Below are 16,790 nucleotides of genomic sequence, written 5' to 3'. Positions count from 1 at the left end.
GTTTAGCTTCAGTCTCTATCCCTGGCATTGAATTCCTAACACCCTTAGAATGTAGCAGCAATGTTTTATTCATCATGAATGTCTTCTGGTCATACTGTAGTTCATGATACTGAGTTAGGGTCATGATGAGGCTGGGCACCTCAAGGACAGAGCGCTCAGACCTCCAACCCACTCACTTCTGGGAGGTGGGAGGAGCAGCTGGGGATGGAGTGTTGTCATCAACCCTGCTACTGGGAAGCTGGGCAAGTGGGACACTCTGAGGACAAAGGAGTCTGGCCTTCCTCTACCTAATCACCTCATTGGACTGATCCTGAGTTGTAGCCTTCACAATAAAACAGTCACAACGAAAGTGATCTGCAAGCTGCCAACAGCAAACGTGGTCATGTGTGTGCACCCATGAAGAACTGTTAGCGTAAGAAACAAAGTCATGAGTTTGCATAAAACACCTTTATTTAGTGGCCAGATCCCAATGAAGAATGCCAGTCTTTGCTTGATTCTGTTAAGATGTGCTGTTACATATACTCTTAAGAAAGCAGACAAGTTCATCACCAAAAGCTGTTTCACTTGGAGTGTGTGCAGTAAAATAAAACTGTCCTTTGATTAAGTCTTTAAAATATAAAAATGGAAAAGAAAGGAACCCCAAAGCAGTTTCAGAACTAAAGGATGTCACCCTGGACTATTTACAGTGAGATGCCTTTTTGATGACACCCTGCTTGAGGCTCCTCCCCACACTCACCACTGACAGTTCTTGCTCCCTTTCTTGCTCAGTCATGATGAGTCCTTCCTCACTCGAGACAGCTTCCACTCAGTCTTTCCTCTCTGAAATCTCTTTGATACTTCTTTCCTCCACTCGGAAACCAGCAGTCTATTCAGTGGACACTTTTCTGAGCACCTGCTGTGAGGGAGGCACTGTGCTGGGAGTGCAGATTTAGATAAAGCAACATTTGAACCCCTCGTTGGGATGCTACGCGTCGGGTTGAATTTATAAAATACCGTCTTTCACATTATATTCTGGGGTATCCCAAATTCACACGGGCCGTGAATTTGGGGATTTCCTGAAACAGTGCACTTGGTTGGGTGGGGGGTGGGGTAGGATGGCGGTTGCTTGTGCACTTAGCATACTCTGTTGGCCTTGAACTCATGCATCTGTGATCTCACTTTCTGAGCTCTTAGCAGGTGATAGACCCAACAGCTGTTTGTGCAAATGTGGTTTTGGGGAAAGCAATGCTTTAAATAGCTTCGATAAATTCCAGATTTGAGAAATCCCCAAGTTCCTGAACTACAAAGTTTGGGCAATACATGTATGTGAAAGTCTCCCCTGGCTTGGATTTGCAGCAAGAGTGCTAACTTCCCATCTTTCCTCAAAGCCCACAGGCCACCCTCATACCTCCCCAACCCAAACCCCACCCCCCGCGCAGATTTCTTTGTGCTTCTTCAAGAATCCTTTTTTTTTCCTTCTTTTTTCTTTTTTTCTTCAAACATAAATTAAGCCTGCAGGTATCACCCCTCTCATATGTGAAACCAAAGCAAGGTTCTTGCCTTTGGTCCACACCTTTGTCCACGAGGCCTCCAGAGATCCATGAGAGATGCATTTGAAAAAGAAGGCAAGCCACGAGCTATAAAACCGGAACTGTGCAGGACAGTGTGGAAGCAAAAACTGAACCACGCCCTCTCGATTGTACCTCATGCCACCCCCCGGCAGACTGTCTCTCTGAGCATCCGCATTTGGACATTTTTTTTCCTCAGGCAGTGACTCAAGTCCAAATGCTTGAGTGGTGGTGGTCTTTCTCATTCACTCTTTGCGGCACGTTCTTTCTCTGGGTCCACAAAGCCGACTGCTGAATAATAGTAAAGGCAGCCTGGTGGGAAAGCTGTGCCCATTCCTCTCACAGGCCACAGTCACAGCTTCAGTACAGCGCGCATCCAGCCAGACGCCACTCAGTTCTCCACTCAAGAATATCGGTTACCAGAGCCACAACTTCCCCTCAAGCTCATACCAAGCCCTTTGGACCTGGAGGCGACTTAGGGAGTTGGCAGCATTCTCGTGTTACATTCCACCCGCCTTGCTCTGCTGGAGGAAGATGCCAGGTTTGCAACGTGAAGAGGGTGAGAGGAGCAAGGCATTCTGGGAGGGCGGGGGCGGGGCGGGGACCATGCACAAGCTTGTGGCTCTGTCGTGCGGTACGTTTTCAGTGTGACAGCATGTATTTCCACACATGAGAGCTTGTGCTTGTTCATGAAAGAAATAACTCTGCCCTGAAAAGCTCTTCTGTCGAATGTGGCCGAGAATATGTGTCTGTGTGTGTGTGAATGTGTCATGAGGTGATGTGTCAAGTCCTGTGAGTGTATCCTCCTGGCCCCTCCCCTGTTGTCACACCCACCGAGCCCCCAAGGACAAACTGACTGATGGGTTACACCTGGTCAGTCTGATATTCAGAAGCTTCTGACAGGCTTTCTGAGAAGCTCAGGAAGTTCTCCTGGTACTCGGAACACACAATCTCATAGCGGTAGTGCCGGAACTCCACAGCCAGGGTGCCAAAGTACGAGAGGAAGCACATGACCAGGCCCCACTGGACCCTGGCTGCGTACATGTGGATACGTTGGGCCATGAGGATGAAGTCTGGGGCACAGCGGTCAAGGAAGGTAATCAGACATCATTACGTCAGTCTCCATCACTGGCAACGCTGGTAGCCATGGCCACGCCTCATAGGCATGTCACAGGGCTAGCTGGGAGCTGACATTTGCATGTGTTGTTAAACAAACCTGAGCTGTGTGCCATGCTGGGCATGTTTCTGGATGTCTTCACAGATAATCTCTAACAGTTATCCTGTTGTCACTGACAGGCTTACAAATAGTTGATAGACTGAGGCCAAGCAGGTAACTTGCCTGAAGTCATTCTTACAAAGGCATGAATTGCTGTGTTTACACAAACACCTCGGCCATGCGACTGAACTCCACACCTGCCCGACTAGATGTGAGAGTAGCAAAAGGGATGTGGCTCTGTGGACGTTTCACATCTCAGTACCACCACGTACCAGCGTCTGCCCCACAATGCTAATACTCCTCTGCTTTTCTCCCTCTGGATCCCTGGTTGCACGTTAAATAAAACATGTAACCAAAGGAAGAGAAGCAGTCGAAAAGGCCTTCGTGAGCCCAGTGTGGTGGGGTATGCATGGAACACCGGCTCTTGGGAAGTAGAGGCAGGAGAACCCAGAGTTCACGGCCAAGCTCACTTACACAGTGAGCCTGAGGTCACTGCTGGCCTATGTGAGGACCTGTCTCAAGATAAAAAATGTTCACAAAAGTAAGGAGGGACAAAAGGTGTAAAGCGGTGTAAATATCAAAATACATTATATTTTGTATTTTGCAAAACAGTCACATATGTAAAAGTAAATTAAAAATTAAAAAAATCTAAACAAAATAATCCCCAAACACCAATAAAATATCAAGTGACAGTCCTATTCTTAAATATATGTATGCCCATACCAAAAAAATATCTGTGTAATACATATATGTGTGTGCACACACATACGACCATGTATAGGGAGGTAGAGGAGCTGAGAAACGAGCAAAAAGTTCCCTGGACATATCTGAGAACTTGTATCTGTGCTCTGTCTTTAATAGACCTAAAATCCTCAGGGGCTTTCGGAGAATAAAGAAACAGATGAAACGTCTTCAGCCGATCTTTAGTTTCTCAACTGAGCCTGGATCCAAGAAACCTAGATACTAAGCAACTGTCCTGGCTGAGTTTGTGTCAACTTGACATGAGTAGAATCGGCAGAGAGGAAGGAGCCTCAGCTGAGGAAATGCCTCCAAGAGCTCCAGCTATAAGGCATTGTCTCAGTTAGTGATCAATGAGGGAGGCCCAGCCCACTGTAGGTGGAGCCATCCCTGGGCAGGTGGCTTGGGTTCTATGAGAAAGCAGGCTGAGCAAACCAGAAAGTAGCACCCTCCATGGCCTCTGCATCAGCCCCTGCCTCCAGTCTTGTTTGAGTTCCTGTTCTGCTGACTTCCTTCAGGGATGAGCAATGATGTGGAAGTGTAAGGCAAATAAACCCTTTCCTCCCCAACTTGCTTTTTGGTCCTGGTGTTTCGTCACACACAGCAAGAGAAACCCTAAGACAGCAGGGCTTCCGAGTGTTTAGATGCAACACAGTCAGAACACTGTGTTCTGAACATTAGCTGTCAGCCCTAAAGTCCCTGAAGGTCCGTGCACATTCTTCTGACTGAGGGTAGAAAGTGTCACCCGGCCTGTGTTAACTTGTTGGGGAGATGGCAGCTTTGGTTTCTTTGATCATATTGTATCAGATTGCTACAATTCGTGTGATCCTGGACATACTAACCTACCTATGAATCTCAACCTGTGATCGAAAGTATTGAACCATTCCAACTGCTGAGAATGATGCCTAAGGATGCTCAGCAAACACTGGGGATCACTGTGACTGAGGTGTGCAAGTGTTAGCCGTGCGTGGCCACTTCTGGCGTCTGAGGAGAACCTGTGTGAGTAAATTCTGGTTACCACAGGGTGTAGATGAGCCTGAGCCATTCTTCCCAGCTCAATAGGAATAAAGGCTGATTTTGTTTTTCATTTGCTCTGTGCTCTGGGTAACTGATGGGTGGGGTGGGGTTTCTAATAACAAATACCAGCCACAGGCTCATGTACTTGAAATCTCCATCCCCAGTTGGTGGCTCTGTTTGGAAAAGTTCCAGAACTCCAGCAAGCTGGAGCCTTGCTGGAGGAAGAATGTTACCAGAGTGCAGACTCTGGTTTTTATAGCTTTGCTCTCCTCCCCGTTCTCTCTGTTTCCTGTGCATGAGTGAAAATTCAGACCGCCAGCTTCCAGCTCCAGCCATCGGCTTTCCCCCGTCTGAGGCCATGCATTCCCCCAATGTGATGGACTCTAACCCTCCGCGTCCACTCATCTTCTAAGTTGCTTTTGGTCATGGCATTTCATCATAGCAACAGAAAAGTGGGACACAGAGGGAACTGGTGACTTGTACTGGGCCAGGCTACTGGTGCTGTCACCGAGTCTGGCTCTAGTTCTAGACTTGTCTGGGGTCTGAGGGAGTAAGGCCCACTCTGCCTTTCTCTTCTTCTGTTTGTTGATAACAGGCTGTGGATGGGGCCTGGGCCATTCTCCCCCAGTTTACTAGGAATAAAGGCTGATTTTCACCTAGCTTATCTTTGTCTGTTCTCCATTGGTTCAAAATCTGAGGCAAGAAAAGCACCCTGATGCTTCACGTATTTATTCTGGAAAACCTCACACATGTAGGTAACCTAGTTCCTGGATTTGTTTTCCAGAAAAACTTAGAACACTGAAAGATACAAACATTTGTTCCTTGAAGGTCACTTTAAGGTTAATTAATAATCTAACCCTAGTAGGACTTGAAGTCATGAATTTTTTAAGATAGAAAAAACATCACAACACTCTTGGATTTTTTTTTTGTACCGTGGTTTTCATAAATGGAGTACATGACTGGAGACAGAATGCAAGAACCTTTCCCGTAGGCTGAAATAATCTTCAGAGAGCGAACCTGCCTTAGTTTTAGTTCCCCATCTCTCTCTAGCATAAAAATCTGATCTGACAGTTTTTTAAAAACTACTTTTATTTTTGAGACAGGGTCTGATGTAGTCCAGTGTGGCCTTGAACTCACTCACTGTGTAGCCAAGGATGATTGTAAACTCCCAATTATCTTGCTGTTTCCCCCCTTCTCCCCAGGTTCTGGGATTACATCTATGCTCCACCATACCTTACTGGGTGTTTTTATTTATTTGTTCTCCAGAGATTTATTTTTATTTTTTTGTGTATGATTGTTTTGTCTGCATGTATGTCTGAGTACCTTTTGTGTGCTCAGTACCTGAGGAGGCTACAGCGACCTCAGATAGCATCCCCGCTATCTGGAGTTACAGACAGCTGTGAGCCACCATGTGGATGTGGGAATCAAACCCCAGTCCTCAGCAAGAGCAGCCAGTGCTCTTGAGTACCAAGCCATCTCTCACTCTGGCCCCTGGCTATTCATTTTCAAAGTGATGGGCTCACTATGGCGTTCTGGTCTCACGCCTTTTGATCTGACAGTTTTACGCACCAGGAAGGACACCAGCCTTATTTTCTACACATAAAACTTACCTTGCTCTACTGTCCCTGACAAAGAGCCTTCAAAGGATACACAGGACTACACAGAGCGTAATGACAGCCGACAGGATGACTCGTGGAATTCCAACTCTCCGTCCCTCGTTCTTGATATTGACTTTGAGTGTCAATGCAGCCTGTATCCAGCAGGTCAATGTGCCAAACCCAAAGGTCAAGGATGTTCCCACGTTATGGATTTCTTCGTCATTTTTGAGCTAGGGAACAGAGAAGGTATATGGAGGCTCATTTGGAAATGTGTAGTCTTATGAGAATACGAGGGCAAAGCACTTCTCGACTGTGGGCCCACAGAGATGAGACACTGGACTTCTCTCTAAGCCTCCTTGTGTCGATTCTCAAGTGGTTAAAATCTACAGAGGGAGGAAAAGAAGTAGTTTGCCTAAACTCAAAAACATTTGTTTAGAAAACCCTGCAGGAGGCAAGGATGAGTTCCCTGAATTTATTTTCCAGAAAAAGCTTTTAAGGAAAGAAAATTAAAAAGCAGGAGGTTTACATAAAAAGGAAAATGTCAGGTTTCTATGGGCACGCATCCCAGACTCTGCTTCCCGAGCTCAAAGCATGAGGCTTGGGACGTGGCTGCACACTTTCTGAGAATTGCCAGTTCTGGCATGGGAACATTTGACTGGCACACAGTGATACCCTTGGGACAATTGGCCCCTTTTGTGTAACTCATCCTACTCAACATTAACAGGAATTCTCTGGGTTTTGTTTTTCCTAGAGCAATAAAGAAAACTGCAAGCTCCGAGTGTTAGCCAGCTCCACAGGCCATTAAAGAACAACTGTGTTGAAAATCCGTACTCAAGGCTTTTGCAGAGTTCAAGGACTGAGACTCTTCTCCAAGTCATGGCACAGCTATTTTACAGAGGGTGCCTAGAATCTCCATTTGAAATTATCTGCATTTTAACTGTACCTGCAGGAAAATGAAATCTGCCCAAGAGACAGCTTTTAAACCACTGTGAAACAGTATTTTAAAACTTTACAATGCCCTCAGGTGTTTTGCTGTTTGACAGTGTTGCCATAAGTGTTGTACCAAATCAATAATATCTTTCCCTTATAATTTTTCTATTGTTTCTGGTTGTAGGTCCCTCTCTCCAATGCCCTTTTTGCTAGGAGGCCACTTTCCCCCTCATAATTCAAAAGGTATATTTTAAATATTTATTTAAAATAATGATTTCCCAAGTTAAATTTCACTTCCAGAAAATCAATTTCTCGCGTTGAATGCAACCCATTTCATTTATTATCACTATTTTACCCGATTGTAAAATAGCTAATACAGTCATATGGTTCAGGCTTTTACAAATTTATAAAAAGAGGCAGTAATTGAAACATTTCTTATCCCATATGCCAGAGGGCTGATAATTTGTGCCCCAATCACTACTGACAGACACTCCAGCAAGGGTTCTACATATCATTCAAAGCTTTACACTTTGTCGTTCTCCAAGGCAACCCATTTCTGGGATTCTTCTAGGACTTTCGAATGAAATACGCACCTCACAACGTCTCAAAGCTCAACGCTCTGGTGGAGGGAATGGGCATGTACTTTAGGCTGTGCCTAAACCTGCAGGACAGGCAGGTGAGAGGGAAGGCCATCACCAAGATCCCAGCAATCTCGTCAGAAATGCCCTTGACAGTTTTTACCCTATGCGATAACACTGTAAGGATGTAGCTTTCTGATTATCCAGCTTAGTATGAAAAGGATTGCTCAACAACAGGTCATACAAAGCACTTATTTGCTATGTGCCAAGATGAAGTCTTGAGGAATAAACAATCCTGGTTTAATGAATCATCAAGGGTAAGGCTTAGAATGAGGAAGAGCTGTAGAAAACCCGCTGGTATGTTTTGGAAAGAACAGGAGTAAATGTTCACTAGAACTCCGAGGGTCTTGAGTTCATCCAACAGATCAGGAAGACTGGATCTAGCTCTTATTTGCTCACAAAGAGAAAGTTTGTAGCAGGGCAGGGTGGACTACAAGGTGCAACAAATAGAAATAGGGAAATCAGCCAACTATGGAAAAAATGAAGCCACCCAGGACAAGAGGAAAAGGCAGTATTTACTGGCGAGGGAAATTACTCTTCCAGGTGTGCTCTCAGGCTTCTGAGTTCTAGGAAGGTAAGTCTGGGCTTTCCATCCCACCTTTCATGGGAACTAGTTATTCTGCAATGCGTGCTTTCATCGTATATGGCTGGTCAGCTTTTAATTATCTAGAAAGGCACCCTGGGATACAATTTGTAATGAAGAAAAGTGTGAGCCACACTGCATAGAAGTCATTTTAGGAAACACACAGCTGTCTCAGCCACTTCCCCAGTCACCATGCCATCTGTGTCTCCCATTAACACTCACATGTCTGATGGGAACAGGCACAGAGAAAGCATGATACCGAACCAAAGGGTCTACTTGTTTCTGAGGTTCAGAATCATCTGGGTCACAAGGTGACCATACCTCAGGCCGCAATAATCTAGACGTGAATAATCTTACCAGTGTGAGAGGGAGGCCAAAAAGCCAGAGGAAGTACCTGGAAATTACCAAGTAAGGTCATTCCAAAGGAAGCCAGGCACAGCGCCACCAAACCACTAATATTCAGCCACGGGTTTAAAACCTTTGGTTTCAGCTGGATGAAGCGCAGAACAGCGACCACGAGGGCTAGGAATGAAGCAAATCATACAGTTAAAGTATGCCTAGACTAAGGCAGAAGCCTAAAACCACAATGTGCCAAAAAAAAAAAAAAAAAGCAAGATTGTTTTACTACTTTTTTGTTGTTGTTGTTGTTTTGTTTTTGTTTTTGAGAAGGATGGCTTGACACTCAGTATGTTGTCCAGGCTCTTACTCAGTAACCCCCTCCCTTAGCCTCCTGAATGCTGGAGTTATAGACATGTGCCACAGACAAGTTTTCTTCATTATTTCTTTGATTATTTTTGAGATTATAGTATGTCACTTTCTCCTTCCTTTCCTCTCCAAACCTCCTATACACACCTACTCCATGGCTTTTTTTTTCATTAATTGTTGTTAGAAACATATGTATGTATATGTACATACAATACATATTCCTGAATACATAAACAAACCCAATGGGTCGGTGTAATGCTACCTGTATGTATGTTTTCAGGGCTGATTATTTGGCACTAAATGACAAATTCATGTATTCTTCCCTGGGGAAGACTTTTCCCACTTTTCCTAGCATTCCTCAGTTGCTCGTAGTTCTTGACAGACAGTATTTAAAGAAACTTTTCATTCAATGCTTAGACTCTTCAGCTGCATTACTATCCTTAATTTTTGGGGTCTCACAGGGGGACAGGAAGCATCAGGGCTGTCTGTGACAATTCCAGGGATGCCAGGATGACAGCATTGCTAACAGGACCCTTCTAAGAGTTTTCACAAGCTGTCGGCAAGGAAAGCCAGGGTTGGGAGAGTACAGCAGAGGCAGTACACAGAGGAGACAGGGGCAGAGAACATATAGAACTCAGGATTCCCTGATCAGTCATCTTCAGCTTAGAGCAGTGTTAGAGCAGAGAGGGGGGAAGACACAGGAGAGAGGACAAGGTAACTACATCTGGAATAACCACGTTCACTAAAACTGAATTCTTTCAAATGATATTAATCACTCATTTTAAAAGGATACTTTAAAAAAGGTGAATTGAGAATATAAAGGTAGAATGGGGGGGAAGTTAGAGTTCAAACCCTACATCCATCCATCTATCTATCTATCTATCTGTCTTTACATCTTGGCCACAATATCCCCTCCTTCCTTTCCTCCCAGTCTTCCCCCTCCCCCAAATTCATTCCTTCTCTGTTCTTCAGAAAGGGCAGGCCTCCCATGGATATCAAACAGCCATGGCATATCAACAAACCCCACTTCAGGGTCCCCTAACAATTGGAGTAGGGGCTGTCTCTGACTCTTTTGCCTGCCTTTGGATCCCTTTCCCCTAGCTAGGCTGCCTTGTCTGGCCTCAGTGGGAAAGAATGCACTTAGTCCTGTTGTGACTTGATGTGCCAGGTTGGTGCCCATGGAAGGGAGAATTTGCGGGAGTGTAAGAGTGGGACTGGGAGAAGAGGAGGAAGGGGGCTTCTATCTGACTGTAAAGTGATTAAATAAATAATAAAGAAAAAAAGAAGAAAAGAAAACCTACTTCTGATAGACGCCTTGGGGACAGTCCACATTCAAACCACTAACCTAAAAATCACCTTTTATTACTGCTTATTGCGGAGATGTACATATGCATATGTGTATATATGTACATGTAAACTTAGTCTATAAATTATTAAAGATGATTGGCAATTAATTTAAATCATAAGTACGTATAAGGGAATGCACTAACAACTTCCTATGACTATTTTGATATTATATTTCAGAAGGAAAGACAAAATTACCCTATTAATATAGCAAATTAACTAGAAATTATTTACTAAGAATTTAACCTGGACTCTGGACCCTCATCTCTCCGGCCGTTAAGAGAGAGAAGCCATCTACACGATTGCACTTCCCAAGCTGCTAGGCTTCACTGTGCCACGCTGTCATCCAGCGCTCATTTGTAACCGAGTGTACCTCTGACTGGCCAAGGGGAATAAAACTTGCTTCGGATCTGGATTTTGTAATCAGGATAAAGCCTGATCTACAAAACTGTAAATTATTCACCTTGACATAGCTTCTGGTACACGTTCCGGCCAAGGCCCTATGACTGATCAGAGAAAAACTAAGTTGACAGCGGCTCTCACCACAACCAGTGTCCCTGGAGTTAGGTCAAAGTCATGTTAATGACACCGCATCCTACGGGAGTGGGGAAAAGCAGGAGGCTGTATTAGTTTTTAGGATGGGAACAGGAGGAGGAATTTGGGAGAGGGTTGGTTACAGTGGAGCTGATGAAGCAACCTCAGGTCAGGACTGAGGCTCAGCACCAGACCCTATGGGGACACTTGCTGGTCAACACTGTGTGATGTCATGGCAAACACAAACACAGCACATCTGATCTCTTTTAAAGACAACTAGTAAAAACTCTTTGTCTGGGAACTCCCTGCTGGGCATTTGACATCATGGGGCATATTGTGTTAGAACACTGACTGACAACACAGACCCCAAAATGCTCCTCTACGACAGTGTGCTCCTCCCGGCCCTGTGGAGGGGTTCTGAGCCCTTTTAAGCACTATGTATGTCTTGCCTGGGGACATGGGTGTGTTCAGCTCCTGGAAGCAGTGTCTTCCTATTTGGAATATAGGTGAGAAGTCGCTTTATCACGAGCAGAAACCTATCTGAATAGAATAATTTGACCCAGTTTTGACAGTTGTATTCTAAACACCAGGCTTTGCCCTTTTCAGCCACCAACTCACTAATCAGCTCAGAAGAGATAAGACAGATTCTAGTTGAAGCTTTAGAAAGATGGAAATAACGGAGATTTGGCTTTAGAAGAATTTATGAACTTTAATCTGTCTCTGGTAAATCCATCTGTTAAAAAAAGTCAATTTTCAAGCAAATAGTGATCAAGTTATAACTTCTTGACAGTAACTTCTGGGAAATATGACAATTTCAGAGGTATCTTCATATTACAAATGCTGGCCTACTCAGATATACCTTAACACTTAAAAAATTATCATTTTTATGTGTTTCGCCTGCAAGTATGTGTGCCACACACATATATATATATAGTACCTGCAGGGCACAGAAGAGGACGCCAGGTGTCCGGGGGCTGGAAAGTTGTGAGCCACCAGCCAGTGCTCTTAATAGCTGTGCCAACCCTCCATCCCCTAACAGATTGATAAATACACTTTTAAGTTTCATTAAAAATTTATTGATTTGGGGGCAGTGACATGGCTTGGTAAATACACTTGCTACCAACACTGACACCCTGAGTTCAATCCCCAGGACACGGGGATTGAGCACTAACTTTTGAACATTGTCCTCTGACCTCCACACACATGTTGAGACATGTACGCACTACTGCCCCCCCCCCCATGAGATGCAATACCATAGATTTTGATCTTTATTAATAGCTTTAGAGAAAAAACTTTTAACCTACCCATCTGCTACTTTCAGGTTACACTGTTGTTATGTGGGGCCGCCCATCTAATTTTCCTCTAGGTTTTAAGAGAACACAAATGCAAACGTAGCTGACTGTTAAAAATGAAAGGTGTAAAGACCGATGGGAGTTTTCGACTCAGAAACGCAGAATAACATCTCCCTATCATAGTCCTAAGCTGGCACCTGGCCAACTTCTATTTTGTTTTGTTAATTTTACCATTTATGTATTGATGGCTCCTGTTTATGGCTGTGGGAAAGCAAGGCAGCCATTGTATTTTGGCTCAAGGAGGGAAGCGGCTGCCGTGAGGTGGGTGACCGAAATCATTTAGCTATTAGCTTTATTTAGCCTCATACCCTCCCCAGGGCGAGGGGTAATGCTCTTTTTAACACATTTGTCTTAGGTCCTTTCCCCCGGCAGAGACGGAAGTGTACATTTAGGATGAAGACTACGGCTAATTCGGTGAAGAAAATAACTGAGCATTTAATCTTTGATTAGTCTGTCAAAAAAAAAATAAATAAATAAAGGATCTTTGCTAACTAATTTTAATAAATGCCACGTGGGGTCTTTTTTGGACCATAAATTACAGTATATATGGCTGTCAAAAGCAGTGACAGTTATTTTTAAAGGTAGATGGGGAGTGTAACGTGACAGTCAGAGGTCTACAGTCAGGGTCCGGCACGAGGAGAAGAAAGTAGCCACCCTGTGCAGCAAGAACCTGTAGTAAAAAAAAAATGGGTTCTTCTCCATTTTCAGCATTGACAAATCGGGAACCGCTGCGTTGCTCTCACCGAACACTGATCTTAATCAGTCTTGCACCTACCAGATGGCACCAAACATGATGAAAGATAATAAAGACAGCACCGGCTGCTGCCAGACCTTCCAGGGAAAGCTGGTGATACCTAATCGTTTCTTGGTGGATCAGGGAGAATGAGGTGTTGATGGATGTCGGCGGGAAGAGGGGCGTCTCTTGCACTGCTTGCTTCTGCGGATGCTTTTATAATTAGCTAATCACAAGCTTCGTGACTACCTGACTCGCGCCAAGCGTGCAAACTGTCCGTTTTCAGATCCCACACCCGAGACGACTGGGAAATATCAATTTGCGCCTAGAATACAAAGGAAATAACGTGTCGCTTCCAGCGTGTTGGTTGGCTTCTTTACAGCCTGGTGGAGGACGGCCTTTGCAGGAAGGCAGGCTCCCGTGTATTGGGATGAAGTGAGGCAGTGTTTAGAAAGCGCTCAGCCATGGGTCTGGAGTAGAAGTCAGGGCTGCTAATGTCTGCGTTGGGCCCTAGGGGTGCTCGTGCCGAGGCTGTCAGCCTGTAGGCCTGTGTGCTGTGAAAGCAGAGGAAAGCCGTGGAAAGCCGCAGGCCTGCAATTCAACTTCACTCTTGGGGCTTTGTGCTCTGTGAGCTGCAAGCATTCGTCAGTAGCCACTTAGGCCACTGTATGAATGGGTTTACTGGGTTACTTATTTATTTACTTGCTTATTTATTTACTTGCTTACAGACAGGGGCTATCTATGTAGCCCAGGCTAGCCTGGGAACTCACCATGTAGACAAGGCTGACCTCAAATTCAGATATCCACCTGCCTCTGCCTTCACACATGCCTGAGGTCTACCAGTGTCCCGCCTGAACCTGTAAAGGCGTGTGCCACCACACCTGGCCTGGGTGCTTTTAGGAGAGCAGGCAGGTGTCAAGAGATGGAAGAAGGGATATAAAGCTGCCAGTTCTGAGGCTAAAGGCTGGGAAGGCCAACCTGGTCACACACAAGTACTTTCCGCTGAGTGTTGTGACCTTAAATACTGTGACCGTCTGAGACACGAAACCCTCATGGTCAAGGGCAGAAAGGAAATGCTGCTTTAAGGACCCCATGACCCAACATCATGACCTTCTGGTGGTTCTGGGGCAGACACTTCCAGGTTAGGTCATAGCTGGGGCAGGAAAAGGTGTCGTCAAAACTACATGTAGCTCCAGGGAGACGTCTTTTAACTGCAGAGAAGCCCTCTTCAGAGTGCCTCTCTGAGGGTGCTCTTCATGAGAGTTTCTCAGGGGTTGAGCTTTTGTCTGCCCACGCTGTGTTCTGGACCAACACTCTTCCAGTGTGTTCTACAGGTCTTCCCTTTCCTAAACAAACTTTTTTTTTTTTTTTTTTTTTAATATGCATAGGTGCTAGAGAGAATGGTGAGGTTGAGAGCACTTGCTGCTCTTGCAGCAGACCTGGGCTTGATTCCCAGCACCCACACTGTGGCTCACAGCTGTCAGAAACTCCAGTTCCAGGGCATCTGGTGCCTTCCTCTAACCTCCATGGTACCAGACATGCAAGTGGTGCATGGAGGTAAACCAGTCATACACATAAAATACAAAGAAATAAATCTTTTAAAAAGTATACATGGTTTTAACCCAGCGCTTGGGAGATGGAGGCAGGGGGAGCAGGAGTTTAAAGTCATCTGCGACATAGTCAGTTCAAGGCGAGCCTGGGCTAAATTAGATCCTGCCTCAAATATAAAAAGAAAGAGGAAGTAGGAGGGATGATGATGATGACGATGATGAAGATGATGATGATACACATGAGGCTGGGGATATGGTTCAATTGGAAGAAAACTTGCCTAGCATGCACAAAGCTCTGGGTTGTATCTCCAGAACCACAGGAACTGGGCATGGTGATCCATGCCTGCAATTCCAGAACTTGGAAAGTAGAGGCTGGAGGATCAAAAGTTCAAGGTCATCCTAGCTACATAGTGAGTTTTCAGCTAGCCTAGGCTACAGTAAAACCCTATCTTGAAGTGGAGGCACACACATTAGGGAGCAGAAATTTGTTTCGGAGCAGAGAGGAGAGGCTCTGTATATAAATGAACACACAGATACAAGGATTAAGGATGAGAAAAGGTGATGCTGTCTTTGTAACGCTATGTGTATGGTTTGCTAGGAATGGAAGTCTCAGTATTCAAAAGCAAAAACAGAAATCAACATTCCTCCAAAGAACTGGGGTTGTTGTGCTGCCCCTGGTTCTCTCCTCACGGTGTGCCAACACCAACATCCATGCCAACAAGGTCAATCCATGACCCCTTATAAGATGCCCAGAAGGACTGGTTTAGAAGATTTTTCACCAAGAAAAAGATGCTAGCTGTGGTGGCATACACCTTTATTCCCAGCACTTGGGAGGCAGAGGCAGTCGGATCTTTTCTGAGTTCGAGGCCAGCCTGGTCCACAGAGTGCGTTCCAGGACAGCCAAAGCTCTTACACAGAGAAACTCTGTCTCAAAAACAAAACAAAACAAAACAAAACAAAACAAAACAAAACAACAAAACTCCAAACAAAACCCAAAAAGCAATGCCAAAGCAAACAACCAAACCAAAGCAAAACAAAAACAGCAAGAGAAGGAGCATGGCTACCTCCCACCGTTTCCAGAGGACTGGTGGGGTCTTGCTAGTATTTGCAGACCCTGGGGACAGGACGTTAAAGGAAGGTCTTGGACCCCATAGAGGCACTTTTTCTTAAACGTACCTCTTCACATGGCAGCCTGATATGTATGTGGGGACACAGAAGGGTATTATCCTAGGGTCAATATTAACGGGGATGCTTATCACAGAGCCTACCTATGTTTCCGTGTTCACCAGGTGAACGATAACCAAGGCCTCGTCTTCAGAGCAACCATGAGGCACCCTATTACATTCTCAGCAAGATTTTATGACACGTGAAATATATTATCTCACGCGGCAAAGGAAATAAAGTTCAGACTATGAAGAAAAAGATGATGACAGTGAAGGAAAGAGGGCAGGGAGGGAGGCAAAGGGATTTACGAGGGGGGAAAAGGATCCCTAAAACAAAAAGCTGCCTTCAGCATGCTGACATGACGTGACACTAAATCATCAGCCAGGCCCCTCATTGCTTTGATATGGGTTTGGGAGGATTTACAACAGAGATGTAGCAGAGCACAGGAAACGGTTTCCTCCTCATCTCACCTAGGAAGGCGGCCATGTTCATTACTTGGCTGAACACACAGCTGGCAGGGGGATCGTCGCCTGCAAAACTGGAAGAAGACAGAGCCTCAGAGTCTGGTATTCACAATTGTAACTTGATGGAGCTGACATGTCCTCTCCTTAAACTCCACAGGTCAGGCAGAATGAGAGTTACCTGATGTATGGCTCATGTTTCACCCCAGATTTCCTAGATAACGAAAGAAAAAAAAAAGGCACTTTTAACACAAAGTCCCGAGTAACTGTGGGGGAATGGTGAGTTCTCTAGGGTAATAGTTACCTTGAAGCTGAATTTAGTGGCAAAATCTTGTCATCCTCCACGGCTATAAAGTACCTAGCAAGAAAGAATGACTAGCTTATTAAACAAAACAATTTAAAATAAACAAAAAAACCCTAAGAAATACGTTTTTCATTTTAATTGGGTTAAGTATCCAATATATTTATATCATAGATGTATATCATATCCAACTAAAAGAACGTTCTTTGGCTAGGCATGCTTGCACACATGCAACTATCTCCAGTGTTTGGGATATGGAGGCAGCAAGATCAAGAATCCAAAATCATCTTTAGCTACATAGGGAGTGCAAGATCAGCCTGGCTATGAGACCGTCTCTCAGAAAACCAACCAGCCAAACAAACAAACAGGAAACAGAACT

General features: G+C 44.8%; 1 protein-coding gene across 2 annotated transcripts in view; it reads right to left on the bottom strand.

Annotated features, from left to right (window-relative positions):
* Positions 1–434: 434 nt before the first annotated feature.
* The window catches only part of Tmem150c (transmembrane protein 150C), a 60,382-nt gene continuing 44,026 nt past the window's right edge, over positions 435–16,790 (bottom strand). For both annotated transcript variants that reach the window (XM_055594615.1, XM_055594614.1), the window contains exons 3-8: positions 16,415–16,468; positions 16,292–16,324; positions 16,120–16,187; positions 8,662–8,789; positions 6,169–6,346; positions 435–2,620 (exon numbers count right to left, since the gene is read on the bottom strand). In XM_055594615.1, the coding sequence (XP_055450590.1) occupies positions 2,412–2,620; positions 6,169–6,346; positions 8,662–8,789; positions 16,120–16,187; positions 16,292–16,324; positions 16,415–16,468 (670 nt within the window). In that variant the 3' untranslated portion in view covers positions 435–2,411. The remainder of the gene's footprint in view (positions 2,621–6,168; positions 6,347–8,661; positions 8,790–16,119; positions 16,188–16,291; positions 16,325–16,414; positions 16,469–16,790) is intronic.

This window comes from Psammomys obesus, unplaced genomic scaffold (genome assembly GCF_907164565.1).
Source record: "Psammomys obesus unplaced genomic scaffold, mPsaObe1.curated_primary_1811, whole genome shotgun sequence".
NCBI lineage: Eukaryota > Metazoa > Chordata > Mammalia > Rodentia > Muridae > Psammomys > Psammomys obesus.
This window is presented reverse-complemented; position numbering and strand designations above follow the sequence as displayed.